Genomic DNA, 18,508 nt, shown 5'->3' with positions numbered 1-18,508 from the left:
ACGAGATTTTATACTATGACATTGTATGGCAAGATTACAACTCCCTCATAGAATAAACCTAGATTGATCATAATAATAATTAAAAAAAAATAATAATAATAACGAAAAATGATTGAATTACCTGCCGACACCAGCGATCCACAGAGCAACTGTTCAAATACCCTGGTCTTTTTTTCCACTGTCTGTGAAGATCAGGTGGTGCAGTCACCACATGCACCAGCCTCCAACCACAATGACTGTCACTCCGCTGCGTCACTTTTTAAGCTTTTCCAGATTTTTTCAAAACAAAACACACAAAGGCTCCCCCCTCAGTTACAGAATCTGTGCACACACAGAGACCGATAATGTTTTTAGGGGTCTTCAATCTGGAACCAAAACCTCTTTGAATTCAACCTCTTTCACTAACAATGTCAAGAGAGATAAAAGTATCGGACAATATTTTCTCCATGTCACTTGAACATATCCAAGTAATTCAATGACACCATTTAGTATTGAAAGCACCACACAATACCAACTAAAGAAAGAAAAGACAACTTGAATTCATCCAGAAAACCTTTAGTATGCAATAGATTGTTATACACAGTGAAAGCAATGTAATAAGCGTGACATAGTTTGAATTTCACAGCATTTTTTTGGGGAAATAATGCTTCTGTAGTGACGAAAAATGTAAAGCAGCTTTCTCTGCGACTTTAAATGCTGCACAGAATGAACTGAAAGTCAATGTTGGGAGCTACATCGCTCTGGTCAAATGCATACTGACACACATACAGTACATGTAGGCCTACAAGTTGTCCTTACGGTGTATAATAACTTTTTTGCGGCACCTCAACTGTTGCTACGGTTTATCAGGAAATCACAACGTGGATAAAAAAAGAACAGGAGTGGGAAAAAAATATTGGATTCCAACCTCAAAACGACTAAATGTGTTTCAGGCATGAGCACAGAAAGCTGCCATCGAACGCTTGCTTATTCTTACTTTCCTTTTGATCAGACAGTTTGTCGTATGAATCCTAAATTTGCCACTTTGAAACTGTATTTTATTTTGGCAAAGTTCTTGTACACCTCTGTATATTCAGACAACGTTTAAAGTGGCTTCTTTTGTTTAATATAATTAAGGTTTTGGAAAAAAGCAAGCGTATATATAAATATATATATATTTAGAATATATATATATAAATATATATATATTCTAAAATTTACAGTATTATTTTGTATTGTACAGTATTTATTTTTTAAGGCAATTAAATTGGCACCCGTATCAAAGACATTCAAATAGTATCCCAGCCCATATGGCACATTGCCCCCTTTTCCTCTGGTAAAAAGCAGATTGGTGTACAGTAGTTATATCTCATGTACTAACTGCCTAATCAAAGGGCAGGCCTACAGCAACATGAGAGTGTTTGTTTATGAGTCGAGTTTGTTGGTTTGTCCATTTTAAAGGTGAAGTCAGCGAATCTGGAGAACACTTGTTGTCAAATACCTATTTCATCAAAATCAGTGATCATCTCCTCACGATTTGCTACCTGTCCATACTGTGTGTGTGTGTGTGTGTGCGGAAAAAAAGCAGGTGTTAATATACAGCTTAGGCTCTGTAAACTGGTATGTAAACAAAGGGTATTTAAACAAAGGGGCCCACTGTAGCTAGCAACATGCCCGCTTACATAGCATAGCCTAGGTTGTGTATTACCACTGGACTTTTTTTTCGCAGGGCACAATTGCAGGGCACATTTTGACAAAAAAGGGATTTTGACAACAAGCATTCTCCAGAATCGCTGACTCGGCCTTTAACTGCGTGAGAACTGTCCTTAGAAGATGCTCCTATGTGTCGTGGGAGTAAGCGAGCGCGACCGGAGCGGCTGGAAGTTTGGGTCCCCTCCGGTGCTGGTGCAGCCCGCGGCCCCGGTGTCCATGTTGGATGGGGATCCCAGCATGACATCATCGGGCAGAGGCGGAGCTCCGGGGTCCCCGGGCTTAGGGAGGCTGGAGGAGGAGGAAACCGCGCCCATGCTGACACAGGCCCCCACAGATGTCAGGTCCCCCCCACCTTTCTGTAACGACTGCAGATTGAGAGAGCTGGCCACGTCCGAGGAGGCAGGGCTTCTCTCCCCGTCCGGGTGGAAGAGCAGGGTGGAGTTGTTGGAGAAGGTCCCGGAGAAGTCACCGGCGGTGCTAGTGGAGCTGGGTTTGCTCTCGGACGAGGAACTGGCTGCAGCTGCTGTGGAGTGAGTGACAGACAGGGGGAAAGGGAAGTTTGAATGAAAACATCAAATCAAATCCATTTTTATTTCTAGGCCTATAGCCCCCAATATCACAAATAGCAATTTGCCTCAGTGGCCTTCAACAGTCCCTACACCATATGACCCTCTTTGCCCTCAGTATTAGACCCTAAACTCCACTGATGAAAAAACTCACAGCAAATAACCTTGTGATTTCTTTTTTGAGAAAGCTCAGGGAGAGTGACAGAGGCAGGGATCCGTCTCCCAGGACGGACAGACACACAATAGATGTTAAGGTGCACAGAACTTATAGAAAAATCACAAAGGAGTAAAATCATTGACAAAAACGTTTACATGCAGATAATAAAACCTGAACATCAAGAAAGAACATACAATAGATTTTGAAGATCCTGACTTGGGCCTCCTACTACTATTACTACTACTAATACCAACCTCTCAGAGCCTCGATCTTCTCGTTTTTGGCCCTTTGCACCTCGTCCGTGATCTTGGCGATGATGAAGTTCTGCGAGCGCAGTTCCCGTATGGAGTCGGTGAGTGCGTCCAGGCCCCGCGGGTTCTCGGCCAGTATGTCCAGCAGCACGGCCGTCCTCTTGGTCTGTGTGCTCCGGCAGCTGATCTCCTCCGCGTCGTCCCTCGTCAGGATCCGCCGCGAGCGCAGGTAGTCCAGGTGACGCTCGGCCCGGATCTTGTCGCAGAGGTAGTGACGCAGCCTGGTCATCACCTGAGAAAAATAGGAAGCGGGCCACATAGGAGAGAGAGAGAGAGAGAGAGAGAGAGAGAGAGAGAGAGAGAGAGAGAGAGAGAGAGAGATAATATTGTAATATTACCCTTTATTTATACAGGTAAATCCCATTGAGACCGGAGACTCTTTTGCAAGGGAGACCTGTTCCCATTTACACGTTACCATTCACACAAACATTCATACACCGATAGCAAACTAACTATCGACATTCACACGAGGCAAGGTGGGTGAGGTGTCTTGCCCAAGGACACAACAATCATGACACAAGTGGCAGGGCGGGGATTGAACCTCCAACCCTTCGATCATTGGTCGACCCGCTCTACCACCTGAGCCACAGACTGTGGTTTGATGACCACAATAGTCATGCCAATAAAGCTTTTAGAATTTGAGAGACCAAAAACACCCACATTTTATCGACACACTTGAAGAACCACTGTAAATACTACTGGGAGAAAGAAAAGAGAGCTCCGTCCATCATTGCAGGACAGATCATTTTGACATGCCACCACAACATGAGGGAATGATTGTCTCTACACCAGGCCTCACTGTTTTATTTTATTTTCATGATTATTCGATGCCATCTAATGTAAATTTTTTCTGCAGGGTGTCACTCAAAACTAAGTAGGCTATAACCTGGTCTGGTTCTGATCTCCATTGCACATAGGCTAGTATGAATTCCTGTTACTAGCTTCTGTTAAAGCTTTATATAAAGGCAGTATAACAACAATACAAATGTATTTTAAAGGCCCACTATGCAGTTTCGGGGAAGGGGGGTTTATTTACATTTGCAGAGCCTGCAGGTGGTGTACAAAACATATTTTCTCTACGCTATTCATAGTCTTGAATCATTTTATCAGTCTAAATCAAAAGTGTTCCAGGAATTCAATTTTCCTGTGAGGAGAGTTTGATTATTCAGTTATGAGAAAATAGCCAGACAATGTTCACTTCTCTGACACACCCAAAGTTAGGCTACATAGTGCACCTTTAACTTCCATGTTGTGTGGGTTATGTCATGATGTGAGCACAGTGGGTTTAGAGAAGGAGTGGTGGAGTATTTCCTCCTTTAACAGGCCTTTTACGTTAAACAAAAGGTACAAATATAGAGCAGAGAGCGATAAGACACGTATCGCTGTGCCGTTTGTCAACATGCCTCACCTTATCAGAGAGAGGTTTTCTATTTTGGGAGCAAGTTTTTATGGAATGATCGAACAGTTGTAGGCCTACTCACGTCTTTTTTAATCTCTGCCATTTCATCTTCATTCAGATGAGGAACGTCCATCCCTCGCACGGTCCGCAAAAGTGAAAATCCAGGTGTTCCGGGTAACGCAAAACGGCTTCAGATAAGTTAGTAAAATAGTTAGGCTATAACAAAATGACATGGGCTACACTAATATCTTAATTTAAACGACGTGACACCTCATTATTTATCGTTTAAAAAGGTGGCGAATCCACTGTCCATTCAAGGTTTCTGTCTCAATAATCCCCGGACTTCCTGATTCAGTCGAGGTTTACGTCGACACGAGAAAAGGAGAAGAAAACGCGCATTGCTACACTGTCAAACTCCAGAGCTGATTTAATGAGGGACAAATGTAAAACAATGTCTATATTGAATACGGGAAGCCTTTAACAACAGCAGACTTAACTACAGGTGTCCAATGTTCCTCGCGTTAATCCTTGGTAAGTGATTTTCAATGTTTCTGGTATTCAGGTGAGGTGCTGTATAGATTTTCTCCACTGGGTGGCGCAGCTGCATCTCCTCACACTACCACACGGTTATTTTCTACATAAAAAAAGAGTTCGTCGTGCTTGTTGCTTCTAAAGACAGAAGTGAGTGCCTCAACTTAGCCCACTTACATAACACACAAATGTAGCCTATCTATTCTTTATATTTCAGAATATACTGCTATTTTAAATCCATTATGACTTGTCAAATTTAAAGACAAATTAAATGTTTTAGAGTATTTTGTTTTAGACTTGGAAGTAATCTCTTAATAAATGGCTCGTAGATGTAGGTCTACTATCTGTTTAAAGTGGAGTCAGGAATTCTGGAGAATGCTTGTTATCAAAAACACTTTTTTTCAAAATCAACAAATATCTACTCACCATCAGCTATACCTCCTGTCCGTACTGTCTTCAAAAGAAATCCAGTAAACCTAGGCTCTGTAAACGGGCATTTTGCAAGCTACGATGGGCCCCCTCTGATTACATACCGGTCCGGTCGTGAGGAGATATTCACTGATTTTGACAACAAGCATTCTCCAGAATCACCTTTAAATTATAGAAAAGTAGCAGCAGTTACACAATTAGTAATAACTGCTAACTGTCATTGTGTCTCAGCAGATACATTGTGAATCCAAGCAGAGGAACTTAAAAGTGTCTTTATAACTCCACAGTGAACTGCAGAGCATGGGAAGAACCATGCAGTGTGTATCTCTCGGCCTTTATTCAGAGAAACGGTGTTGGTGGCAGGTTTGATGTAAAGGCCAGGACACACCAGCCTGATAATCGCCGTCGTCAAAAAAAAAAGACGAATCTGTTTGGTGTGTGCCGTGACGTCGGCCGACGTAGAGGTCGTCGGGCTTGTTTTGAGCCTGTCGGCCGCCGACCGTCTTTCATTTGGAGCAATTTGATTGGTGGAGGGCTAGCGAATCAGTGAAGCCCGGAAGTGAGGCGGGTAGCACAAACAGCTAACAACAGCTAGCCATCGTTTTTATGTGTTTGTTCGTTTCGTTTTGCGAGTACTCACATGCATCAACCCTTGTTGACTGCTCGACACCATGCTCGACACTCTTTGCTAAAAATTGTGCTCTTATGGTCCATAAATATAAATACGTATTTCTATCTATGTTTATGCTCTAGAGAGCTGTCCCATCATTTCCGGCTTTCGTATTTTTTCGGGCCACAATACAGATTAGCGCCGCCTGCTGTTGTGGAGACATTACAAGCGCGGGACGTACGGAAAATAAGCAGTCGTCTCGGTGTGTTTTTGGGCCGCGACGGAAAGACTGGAGCTTCCTGAAACGGCGACTCCAGTTTTTGGGTAGTCGGAACGTGTCGGACTGGTGTGTCTTGGCCTTAAGAAGACGCAGTTTGAGGCAGATGAGGAGGTCCCAGGAATAATTATTTTATTTAAACAACAAAACTCATCCTGCATTCAAAACGAAGCCAATAAAAAGTTAAAGTGTTTGTAGCCAAAAAACTAATAGAGGTACATGCATAAAACAAAAAGCTATGAAGAATTCCTATAAGCTGTAGTGATATGCGTAGGAACCTGTAAGGAGGTTGGGGAAGGTTTAGGGGTGAATACCTGTAACGTGAACAAGCATGTAATAAAGTACCCAAGACTAGACCAGCCACACGAGTGTCTCCGTCTATAAAACCTGCACAGTATATCATTGATCCTGTTACATGGTGTCAGAAGTGCTGAATCCCGTCACAAGCGACGTCGGAGTTCCTGAAAGATGGTTTGGAAAATAAAAACGGACTTCTGTGCAGTGTAAATGCCGTCGGGGATAAGCTAGGCTAAGCTAGCAGTTAGAAACTAGCAGAGCGGAGAGCCAGCGAGACGGTGAGAGACAGCGTCGTGCGAGCCTGCAAACGGAAACATGGAGTCCCTGTTCTCAATAAGCCCACCGGATGACTTTGACTTCTCGGACTTCGGTAATTGGCCCAACTGGATTCGGCGTTTTGAACGGTTCCGGATCGCGGCAGGACTGAATGAAAAGGACGAAGAATATCAAGTTAATTCACTGGTTTACACCATGGGTGAGAAAGCAGATGACATTTTGTGCACGCTGGGTTTAAGTGGAGCAGACCAGAAGAAATACATCGTGGTAAGAAATGCTTTTGAAAAATACTTCATTTGCAAACACAATGTGATATACGAACGGGCTCGGTTTAACAAACGATGCCAAGAGCCGGGGGAAACGGCTGAATCTTTCATCTCTGCAGTTTATAAACTAGCAGAACACTGTCAATATGGCACGCTACAGGAAGAAATGATTCGGGACAGATTAGTGGTAGGCTTGAGACACAATGGACTGTCAGAGAAGCTGCAGATGGACAGTGAACTAACACTGACAAAAACTGTCCTAAAAATCAGACAACATGAAGAAATAAAAAAACAGCAACCAACGGTACGTGATACAACCAACAATGACCAGAGAGAAGCAAACGTTGACATGGTGAAATTCAAATCAAAGTTTCACAGACAAAGTCAGACAGGAAAAAGCACATACAGCAAGACTCAAAAGGAGTTTCAAAAAGGAGAGAAGAGCTGTGGCTGGTGTGGAAAAACACCTACACCTTCCCTCAATAACTGTGCTGCACGGGAGGCAGAGTGCAGAAAATGCCATAAGAAAAGGCCATTATGCAGTTGTATGCAGATCAGGCAGAGTGGATGCAGTTCATGAGCCAGATGTGGAAGCTGTTTTCCTGGGAGCAGTGTCGGCAGGTGAGCAGCAATCATGGAAAAAGACGCTGATGTTAAATGGGCAACAAACCACCTTTAAGCTGGACACTGGTGCGGAGGTGACAGCCATTTCACCTACAGTTTACTCAGAAAAACAGCATGGCATACTAACAAGAGCGGCGATGCCACTATGTGGACCTAGCAACAACCCACTTAAAGTGAGAGGTCAGTTTAATGGCACAATAACATTCAAAGACCGGACCACAACTCAACCTGTTTATGTAATAGACAGGTTGGCCACACCTCTGCTTGGCCTTCCAGCAATCAAAGCACTGCAGTTACTGCGACCAGTTGACTGCGTTCAGGAGCTGTCAGCAGACTTCAAGAGCCAGTACCCCAACGTTTTTACAGGCTTGGGACGCCTGCAAGGGGAGTACAAAATTAAGCTGAAGGAGGACGCCAAGCCTTATGCTTTGTCACTGCCACGTCGGGTACCACTACCGTTGGTGGACAAAGTTAAAGAGGAACTCCAAAGAATGGAGAAAATGGGAGTAATTGCACCCATCGACGAGCCCACAGACTGGTGCGCAGGGATAGTGGTGGCACCAAAGCCCAACGAAAAAATCAGAATCTGTGTTGATCTAACCCACCTAAATGAGTACATCTGCCGTGAGAGACTCATCCTGCCTGCTGTTGATGAAACCTTGGCGAAGCTTTCAGGTGCAACAGTGTTCACAAAACTCGATGCTACTGCAGGATTCTGGCAGGTGCCCCTGCACCCAGACTCAGCTGCGCTGACCACATTCATCACACCTTTTGGAAGATACTGTTTCCACAGATTGCCATTTGGAATCTCATCGGCACCGGAGCACTTCCAAAAGCGGCTGACACAGATGCTGGCAGGACTGGAAGGGACCGTCTGTCATGCAGATGACATTCTTGTCTTTGGGACGTCTCGAGAACAACACGACCACAGGCTGCACCAAGTGTTGAGGCGACTCCAAAAGGAGGGGTTGACACTCAACAACGACAAATGCAAGTTTGCTGTGGATCGGGTCACTTTCCTGGGTCACGTCATCAGCGCACAGAGCATTGAAGCAGACCCAGGTAAAATCAAGGCAATTACGGAAATGCCCACACCTAAAGATGTTGCTGACGTCAGGAGATTTTTGGGCATGGTTAACTATGTGGGGAAGTTTTCACCACGTATCGCTGAGCTCACACAGCCAATAAGAGACCTGCTGAAGGCAGACAATGACTGGGCCTGGGGGAGCGTGCAGCAGCGGGCATTCGAGGAGCTGCGTCGAGAACTGAGCTCACCCGCTGTCCTGGCACAGTACTGCCCGAACAGAGACACAAAAGTTGCAGCAGATGCTTCCTCATTTGGGCTCGGAGGGGTTCTGTCTCAGAAGCAACCGTCAGGGGACTGGCGTCCAGTTGCCTTCATCTCACGCAGCATGACAGAGGCAGAGCGGAGATACGCCCAGATTGAAAAAGAGGCGCTGGCGTTGACATGGGCGTGTGAGCGCTTTCAGTCTTATCTAGTGGGGATGGACTTTCTCATACAGACGGACCACAAACCCCTCATCTCTCTACTGAGCAGCAGAGGCCTTGATGATTTGCCCCCAAGCGTTCTGAGATTCAGACTGCGACTACTCCGCTTCACATACAGAATTGAACACGTGCCGGGGAAAAATCTTGTCACAGCAGACGCACTTTCCAGGGCTCCAATCCAAACCGCGCCTACGGAGGAGGAAAAGCAGCTGGAGACAGATGTCAGGTTGTACATCAACAACATAGTGGAACACTTACCTGCATCAGAGGGGAGACTGGTTCAGATCAGAGCCACACAAGACACAGATGATGTCTGCAAAAGACTCAAAAATATGGTGCAGACAGGATGGCCAAACAGAAAGGCTCTCCCACCAGAACTTCAACAGTACTGGCAGTATCGCCAGGATCTGCTAGTAGCAGAAGGACTGCTAATGAAGGGCGAAAGACTCGTCATCCCAGTTACTATGCAAGAGGAGATGCTTGACAAAATTCATGAAGGTCACCAGGGCATGACAAAATGCATCGCAAGAGCACAGCAGTCTGTATGGTGGCCAGGTCTGACAAAACACATAAAGCAGAAAGTGGAAAACTGTGTGATCTGTGCAAAAGAAGTTCACAACGCACCAGAACCACTGCTGACGACGCCATTACCTGCTAGACCATGGCAGCGCGTTGCAGCAGATCTTTTTCAGTGGAAGAGCCCAATGTACCTTGTGGTAATTGACTATTTCTCACGCTACATTGAAGTAGCCAACCTCACCTCCACCACCACAGGCCATGTAAAGGAGAAGTTGAAGGCCATATTCGCACGCCATGGAGTCCCGGAGACTGTCGTCACAGACAACGGGCCCCAATTCTCAGCAACTGAGTTCACGGACTTCGCCAAAGAATATGACTTCAGCCATGTGACCAGCAGCCCCCGTTATCCGCAGAGCAACGGGGAAGCTGAAAGAGCTGTGCGGACGGTGAAATCTCTCCTAGGGAAGGGAGAGGATCCACACAAGGCCCTCATGGCTTACAGGGCTACCCCATTGTCACATGGATCATCCCCAGCACAGCTGTTGATGGGTCGGCATATCAGAACACCTTTGCCTATCAGCCAGGACAAACTACAGCCTAAGTGGCCTGACCTCCAGGCTTTCAAAAAGAAGGATCAAGACATGAAGGAGAAACAAGCCTTTTGGTTCAATAAAAGACACTGTACAAAAGAAAGACAAGACCTCAGACCAGGACAAAGAGTCTGGGTGAAAAACACAAGCCAGTCTGGAACTGTCAGTGGCCCAGCTCCAACACCAAGGTCTTACAACGTTGACCTACCCTCTGGAAGTCTACGAAGAAACAGACTCCACATCAGGGTCGTTCCAGAGACTCCTACCGTGACAAGATCAGGGCGGGTCATAAGAAACCCAACTAGAATGGACTTGTAATCACCAGTCGTATACAGTTAGAGAGCGTGGTTACACAGGGCAGAATAATCCCTGCACGGCTCCGGGGTATCAGGTAGTCCACCCTGACCCCTAGACAGAATGATTATAATTATATGTTCTGTGTTCTGGGTTTTGGTTAAAAGATATAACACGTCACACAAGTGGGTTTGTCTCAGGTTTATAGTGTCGAAGATAAATGTTATACCGGAGAGTATGTTTATTGTTAATGAAGAGTATGTTTATTGTTAATTATTAATACTCAAAGAAAACAAAAGAAATGCTGGTACTTCACTAAAAGGGGGAGATGTAGTGATATGCGTAGGAACCTGTAAGGAGGTTGGGGAAGGTTTAGGGGTGAACACCTGTAACGTGAACAAGCATGTAATAAAGTACCCAAGACTAGACCAGCCACACGAGTGTCTCCGTCTATAAAACCTGCACAGTATATCATTGATCCTGTTACATAAGCTAAAAAACCTATGAAGAGTTCCTGTATACTAAGGCCCTGTTCTCACGGCAACACGAAACGGTGCAAACGCAGAAAAATTCCCGCGGTTGCACTATATCATGTACATGAAAACAGCAAACGCAGGCATGAAACCGCAAGTTTTTGAGATCACCTCCCAGGGAGGATTTTTTGGAAAACACAATGGTTTTGGTTTCTTGTAAACACCGAAACCATTTTCCCCGGGTAACGCTGACGCCACGGCTCCACCCTCACACATGCGCATTGCGTTTGGAGATAAATGGGCATGCGCCGTCTTTGTAGGTCCATGTGCGCCAGTTGGAAAACAACAACAACAATGGCGGATCACCGAGCTGTATTCGCTGTGCTGTTGCTGATGAGTTTGTTATCGTGCCTACAACGACAATCGCTCCTACAATCGCTCCTACAACAAAATATGGAATTGCTGCACCAATGCTGTGAACAGAGCTGAGAAATAGAATCGTTCTTGCGCAGGCGCGCCTTTTTATTCAATTCTTACAGCCGACACCGGATGCACCGGAAATGCTATTTACTACTACCTTGTACCGCCAACTGCTGGCCTGGCATGCTTACTACATCGATTTCGTCCCGTTTCCTCTGAAAACATGTGTACGGGTGAAGATGACAGATAAATTGTGTCTGAACGGGGTTTTAAAAAAAAACTAAAACGGGAAAACTGTCACGTTTTCATCGTGAGAACAGGGCCTAAAAGACCTGTCTCTTCCTGAATTGTGGTGGCCTTTAACCTGCAAATCTAAGTGAGCTGATTGGTCCTTAGGTCCGTAAGCTCCACCTGATTGGTGGACCCTAACTAACTCTGACCTACGGTTTCAGAGGACATCTGGGGTAATCATCACCTGAAGGCGATATGCCATTTGGGGCCAGGAAGTCTGATTCAGTAACTTTAGGACAATCCCTTTAGCCAATAAATTAGCTATTAGACCTTCACCCTTTCCCAGAGACATGTAAACCCAAACCAGACTGTCCTAAATTGCCCCAACAGAAGATCATCTCCGAGTCTCCCTTTGTGTGCAATTTAAATGATCTACAGATCAGCCTGCTTGCTTCCTCAACTTAAGCAATCCACTCTGCACACACATATACCCACGAGAGCTGCTCCAGGCTCCCCTTATAGTTAATTAAACAATCTCCTGATTTATCAGTAATCTTAGAATGTGTCATAACGAAATACACTACAACCACAAATACACTCCAATAAAAATGTAATCAATAGAAAAAAAGCAAAACACATGCCCTTTAATTGTGCAATTTAACCATTTGAGGACAGCTGTTAGGAGATTGTTGTCAGGCTTGTTTTGTCATGTTCTGCGATGTGATTTGTACTGTATTGCTGGAAATCACCAAACAGTCAGCTAGCTTACTGTAAACCAGGCCACAGCCTGCTGTTGCTCACCTGATGGTTTGTCCGGGCCGGGGGGGCAGACTTTAATAGCTATGTGACCGCTGTTGCACCCAAGCAATATCTACAATTTGCTGCAGAGAGATGACCTTTAATTGTCAGGTGTGTTCCAAAGGTCAAACTGTACACCAATTAGATTCTAACTGGCAATACATGCTCACTTTTCTTTTCTTCAGTAAAAGCTTCACGATGATTCACATCATTCACGTTTAACATCAGCGAGCAGTAGCATGGAAATCATGTTGAACCCAGTTTACTGAATGATACCCTTAAACATTACTCATTTATAGAAGGATGATGCAATGAACTGCATTTGCAATCATATAATTTCATATTACATAATATTGATATACTTGTTTTTCGTAGCCTACATTGAATGACCCTCTAACATAGCCAAAACGCGCCTGTCCCAGACCCTATTGCGGTTCTACACTGGTGTAGTTGCACTGGTGAGGTCAATTACAGCTCTATATCTCGCTATGGAGGACCAGAGCAACTTGGTAGAAAGATGAAATAAATTAGGCTATCATCCATTCATTTTTGCTTTTGAGTTAGATGATAAAAATTACAACTGTTATGTCTTTGCTTTGAGTATGGAGATTGAGTCAGGAGATCTTTAGCTTAGCTTAGCATAAAGAGTGGAGGCAGGGGGACAAAGCTAGCCTGGCTCCGTCCAAAGTTCAAATACTTAGGCTACTGTCACTGAAACCTCTGAAGACCACAAGGTAACATGATGTATCTTTCTTTGTTTAATCCATGCACCAACAGAAATGTAAAAACAACATTGTGGTTGTATGGGTGAGTTAGCATACATGGTGTAACTATTTCTTAGCAAAACATCGGCCAGGTACAATGTCTGTCTGGGGGAACAGAGAGTTGTTGTCCAAAATGGAGACATGGCTTATTAGCTTACCCGTTTATCCTCCTCTAATGGAGAATTAAATGCTCCACAAAAGAGGAATGGTTTGCAGATGGGGGATGGTACAACAGGTCTCTTGAATACTTTAACCTTTTGCCCATGAGTGATTGAGCTAACAGAGAGTTGGCAAGCTTAGCTTTACCCCAGGCTAATACCAATGTTCCCATGGTCCTATTTTCCCCATCTACATAGTTTAATATGTATTGTCACTCTAGTGTGAGCTCCAGACTAATATTGAAGATCCAGTAGGCAAGAGTTGAGCTTCCCAACAACTTTCACTTCAAAGACCATTGTTTGTAAAAATGTTTTTAGTTTGTGTGTGAACAAAAAATCGTTTGAAAAGTTAAAATAATAGTCAAATAAACAATTATGAATATTGAATCTTGCTAAAGTTCCTCCAGCATCATACTACTTGCTGTAGTTTGGTCTGGCTTTGCGACACTACCTCCAGCATGACACCAAGTCTTAACCCACTCACCCCGTCCCTACGACTTTAAGAAAGAGTCAAGAGAAAATGAGAATTCCTCTTTGGAAATTATATAGACTTTTCATACATATTGATTGATATAAAATTTCATAGCATTTCCTGATAGGCATGCTGCTCTGTGGGAGGGACGTGGTGGGTGTTTTCAGGAACAGAAAAGCGGCATGTTGGGTGTAAAGCAGCCAAATACTGAGTGTCAGTTTAACATCCCACTGGGATCCTTTCCAAGTTCTCCAGCTGCCTGTTATACAGTAGGTGTTCCTCTTACCTAACATGGTTCTGCAAATTCTTTATATTACAGCTTTGGAGGGGGGAAAAAAAAAGTTTCCACTCCAAACCACAACAGTCAGCAGCAATTTCCAGGCATTGGTGAACGCCACCACCAAGCTCACGCATGTTCGCTCTTCATCTGCCTGAGCTGGCACTGAGTCAAGATGGCCCTCGTAACCTCAGTTAGATAAGAAGGCCTGTCTGGCCTGCTCAGCCTCTTGTTCTCACAGGTTATAATAAAGGAAATGTTTGTCCCCGCTAACTTGCATTGTTCTTTGATGTGGATAGAAGAGGATGCAATTTTTTTTATATCCTGGCAGCTATTTCAAAGAAACCTCCAGTGTTCATCCAGAGTGGAATGTTGCTTCAGGCATTGCTCAAGTTTGTCTGCTTTCTTCTTTTTCCCTTCCCTCCTTTTTTTTGTGTTCCCATATTCTGGACGTTCCCATTCAAAGCCCACAAAGGGTTCCTAGGGTTCAAGCATTCCAGGAGGCTCTCGTCCCCGTTTAGTGAAATATTGAAGTCAAACAAACTCTAATCCATCCACACCCTTAGAGGTGATTGACACGAGTTCCATCTGTGACCTTTACCGCGAGAAAAGTACAAGACCTGATCACAGACTAAACACTGCTTCATCCGAGATATACATTTGTTTGGTCATAGAACTATGTAGCCTTCCTTCAATATTTATATGTCAGAACTTGTGGTGCCCCGATGTTGAATCCCTCGCAGCGCTGCTCTCACCTGCACAGGGGCTGAAGATGAAATACTTTAGGTAACCAATTAGATATAAATGTCCCTCTTTTTCTTTTTCTATTTTTTGCACTTTACATAACTATGTTCAAATGTCATTCTCTTTTTATTTTGTCTTTATTCAACCAAGTAAAGTCTCACTCACATAGTTGAAGAAAGGCCTGGACAAGAAGGTGGCATAAAAACATTTGTAGGCCTATCAATAAATACATATTTAAGAGAATAAGACAAATGTAATGTTTTTAATGTCGTGTTGGATGCATGCATGCAGAGGTATTAAGCCTTAAAAATAGATTTGAAAGAAATAGTAGAATCCATATTTTAAGAAGTAGGAGCAATATAATGCATAATGTGTTTAACAGCAAACAATGTATTGCATTGTCTGAATATAATTCAACTCACATCCAACAATCTGCAATTACGCCATTATACCCTCTTCAACATTCTATTAATGTTTCATTATAGTTACATTTTCAGGAGTCGTTGTTTACCTCTGAATTACTTGTTACGTGGCTCCACTTCATAATCACAAAACGGTTATAACATTGATCATGACTAGGGTTGCAAAATTCCGGGAATTTTCAAAGTTGGAAACTTTCCATGGGAATTAACAGGAATTTATGGGAATTAACGGGAATTTTGGGAATTAATGGGAATAAACGGGAATTTACTAAATTTAAAGCAGCCCAAATGCACTAAATTCTCCTAACTATGTTATTTCAGTCCAGGCAAACGTTCTAGACTGTAAAAAGCAGTTTTTTCAACTAAGTTTTAATATATTTATGAACATTTAATTTCAAATCAGATTTTTTTTAAGTTTATTGAGATACCCAACTTGATATCATAAATTGATTTTTACTAGACCAGGTTTACAGAGGCTTAAGCTTTGATTTTAAATATAGTTGGGGACAATACATTTTAGCATAATCTTGACTAAAACAACCAGATTTTATGCAAGTACACTTGGCAAATTGCACATAGCACACATCCTACTGCAGGGGTACCGAGGCCACGTCCCCTACATGCTCTGTGCATTCCGCCATCACATGGTGGGGGGACATTTGACTGTATTTATTGAATGGGTGGGGTCAGACAGATGAGTAATAATTTACTCAACATTCATCTTTTTGTTGTTCAGTGAAATTATTGATTGTTCATAAAATAATCAACTTGATAAAGTTCTTCTTACAAATAAATCTGTTCAGATGTAATGTTTTTTGATTGTATTATTTTGCATGGATGTCTGCCTATGACCAAACATAGTGTTTAAAAGTTTAGATTTATGGTTGGTTATGAAAAAAAATTATTTAAATTACCGCCATTTTGTTAATTCCTATAATTTCCAATTTTGAATATTCCCAAAATTCCCGAGCGAAAGTTCCCGTGGAAAGTTTCTGGAAACTTTCCGGTAATTTACCGGAAACTTTCCACCCCTTTGTAACCCTAATCATGACCCATTTAAATTGAAGAGAAAAGCCCTGAGAGAATGAAAGTATAGTTGGACTGGGTGGTTCTTGGCTCTACTGAGTGAGAGGAAAATGATAGGAGGGAGGGGAGCTTCTTAAGGGGCTTATGGGAAGGACGCGACTGGAAGCATTCCTCTCATAGTTTCGGGACACTTCTTCAGCCCGTGCATACGTCAGGTCTGCCCCGAGCGTATAAAAAGGAGATGGGGGACTCCGAAAGAGGGAGAGCAAGCACTCGTCAAACTCACTGCAAGGTCCGTTGTTAGATAGAGAGATTTTTCATTTTCACTCAGGAAAGATATAGCTACAGTTTTCTCTTAAGATGTGGACAGTCTTGGTCGTTTTGATCCTCCGCATTACACTGGTAAGGAACTGATCACTGTTCATTCATAGGCTGCTTGTTATGTGTCCATTGTTGGAGGCAAACGTTTGATTAGAACAGTGTCTGATGTCATGTTTTAATCTCAGGTGTCAGCCTTGTGCACAAAGGACTGCCGGTGTCCCACCGACACCCCCACATGTGCAGCAGGAGTGGGTCTCACGCTGGATGGCTGTGGGTGCTGTAAAGTGTGTGCTGGCCAACTCTTTGAAGACTGCAGCATGACACAGCCATGCGACCACACCAAGGGACTGGAGTGCAACTTTGGAGGGGTATATGGCCCCGCTAAGGGCATCTGTCGAGGTACAATGACCGCTCTTTCCCTATATGTTGTCTTTTTGCATTTACTCTACTTTTACTTCTCATTTCAAACCTCACCACCTTCCTCTGTTTTCTCGAAAATCAGCCAAATCTGACGGAAGAACGTGCGAGTACAACACCAAGATTTACCAGAATGGGGAAGTCTTCCGTCCGAACTGCAAACACCAGTGCACTTGCATGGACGGTGCTGTTGGGTGCGTGTCTCTCTGCCCCCACGAGCTCACACTGCACAAATTAGGCTGCTCCAAGCCCAGGAGGGTCAAGGTGCCTGGGCGGTGCTGTGAGCAACTGGTCTGCCCAGAGGGGACAAGGAAGAGAGAGAAACACAGAGAAAAGCACAGCAAAGACGGACAGTCTGAAGACGAGCTTACCATTAGGAATGAGTTGGCTCCTGTGTGGAGAGGAGGATCAAAGTCTCTGCATGGTGAGTAGGTTTTCTCCTGACACTGTGAAAGTCAAATAAAAGAAAATCTGTGTTAGATTACAAACGTAGCATTGTGTACATGAGATGCCCTGATTGTTCTAGTGATGTCATCCATACATTTGCTTGATATTCTTCTGAACTCTTCTGATTTCTCTTTGCAGATTTCAGGAGTCACCCAGTGGGCCAGATGTTGGCCAGAGGAGTCAAGTGTCTGTCTCAAACCACAGCTTGGTCACCCTGCTCCGAAACCTGCGGCACTGGAGTATCGTCTAGGGCAACCAACAGGAACGCCCAGTGCAAACTGGTGAAAGAGACTCGGATCTGTGAAGTCCGCCCATGCAACCAAATGACCTCTACCATATCCAAGGTACGTTCCACACTTCTTTCTAAATTGTACGATGATTCTTAGCATTTTTATTGAACACGATCATCACAATAGCTTACATTTAACACACGCTTTCTTTCCACGTCTTCCCTCCGACAGAAAGCTCAGAAATGTAACCACACAGAGAAGGCAAGCCGTCCAGTTAAAGTGTCCTACGCGGGCTGCCATAGCCGGAAAAAGTTCCAGCCGAGGTACTGCGGATCCTGCGCTGACGGGCGATGCTGCAGGCCACACAGAACCCAGACGACAGCGGTCCTCTTCCGGTGTGAGAATGAAGAGATCGTTAACAGGATGGTGATGGTGATCGAGTCCTGCAAGTGTGATCTTAAATGCAGCGACAGCAATGACAAGGCGGCCGCACGCCACAGACTTTCTAATGATATCCGCAAATGGAAAATATAAAGGTGTGTGTTTTGAGAGGAAAAGAGGGGCCTGAAAGTGTCGATTGATTTGTTGAGTTTGGAATCTCTTTGAACTCAATTGTAAACGATTTTGCTTCATAACATTGGAGCCTTTGTGTTTTGCTTCTTTTTGAAGCAGTTATTTTTTTTTTACATTGCGAAGATTCTTGTTTTTCTTATTAAATTAATATGTTCTCTTCTTTTATTTTATGCACACTCGAAGCCTCTCTTGACAAGACATGTCATACGACAGCATGGGAAGGACCCAAAAACTAAGGCAGCTACTAAATCAATCAATACACACATGTCACCATGTTGATGTTATTTCACTGTTCTTTTGAATTTTAATTTATAATAATTAATATTTCATACTTCACCGTGGGTTGTTGTACGACAATATTGGTTTGACATCCTGTTCTTTTCACTAA

At 43.7% G+C, this 18,508-nt stretch overlaps 2 protein-coding genes across 3 annotated transcripts in view; one reads left to right on the top strand and one right to left on the bottom strand.

Moving 5' to 3' along the window:
* Positions 1 to 4,682, bottom strand: part of LOC307255347 (uncharacterized protein) — an 18,670-nt gene extending 13,988 nt beyond the window's left edge. The window contains exons 1-3 of the mRNA XM_080034028.1: positions 4,208 to 4,682; positions 2,670 to 2,958; positions 1,817 to 2,215 (exon numbers count right to left, since the gene is read on the bottom strand). Coding sequence (XP_079890154.1) covers positions 1,817 to 2,215; positions 2,670 to 2,958; positions 4,208 to 4,258 — 739 coding nt within the window. The 5' untranslated portion in view covers positions 4,259 to 4,682. The remainder of the gene's footprint in view (positions 1 to 1,816; positions 2,216 to 2,669; positions 2,959 to 4,207) is intronic.
* Positions 4,561 to 18,508, top strand: LOC307255548 (CCN family member 1-like). Of its 2 annotated transcripts, none has more exons than XM_080034238.1 (5): positions 4,561 to 4,656; positions 16,639 to 16,852; positions 16,956 to 17,294; positions 17,456 to 17,661; positions 17,779 to 18,508. In XM_080034238.1, exons 2-5 carry the CDS (start codon positions 16,771 to 16,773, stop codon positions 18,079 to 18,081), a joined length of 930 nt encoding a protein of 309 aa, XP_079890364.1. In that variant the 5' UTR covers positions 4,561 to 4,656; positions 16,639 to 16,770; the 3' UTR covers positions 18,082 to 18,508. The 2 variants fall into 2 exon arrangements, with proteins under 2 accessions (XP_079890364.1, XP_079890363.1); XM_080034237.1 differs by lacking the exon at positions 4,561 to 4,656 and adding an exon at positions 16,442 to 16,534.

Source organism: Ammodytes marinus, assembly GCF_949987685.1.
Source record: "Ammodytes marinus genome assembly, chromosome: 9".
Taxonomy (NCBI): Eukaryota; Metazoa; Chordata; class Actinopteri; order Uranoscopiformes; family Ammodytidae; genus Ammodytes; species Ammodytes marinus.
This window is presented reverse-complemented; position numbering and strand designations above follow the sequence as displayed.

What these genes read in the sequence shown, in the direction of transcription:
- LOC307255548 (XM_080034237.1), top strand. Translation starts at nt 16,493, where the DNA reads ATGTGGACAGTCTTGGTCGTTTTGATCCTCCGCATTACACTG. An exon ending in TGATCCTCCGCATTACACTG is followed by an intron (nt 16,535 to 16,638) that starts GTAAGGAACTGA and finishes TTTTAATCTCAG; the next exon opens with GTGTCAGCCTTGTGCACAAA. An exon ending in TGACCTCTACCATATCCAAG is followed by an intron (nt 17,662 to 17,778) that starts GTACGTTCCACA and finishes TCCCTCCGACAG; the next exon opens with AAAGCTCAGAAATGTAACCA.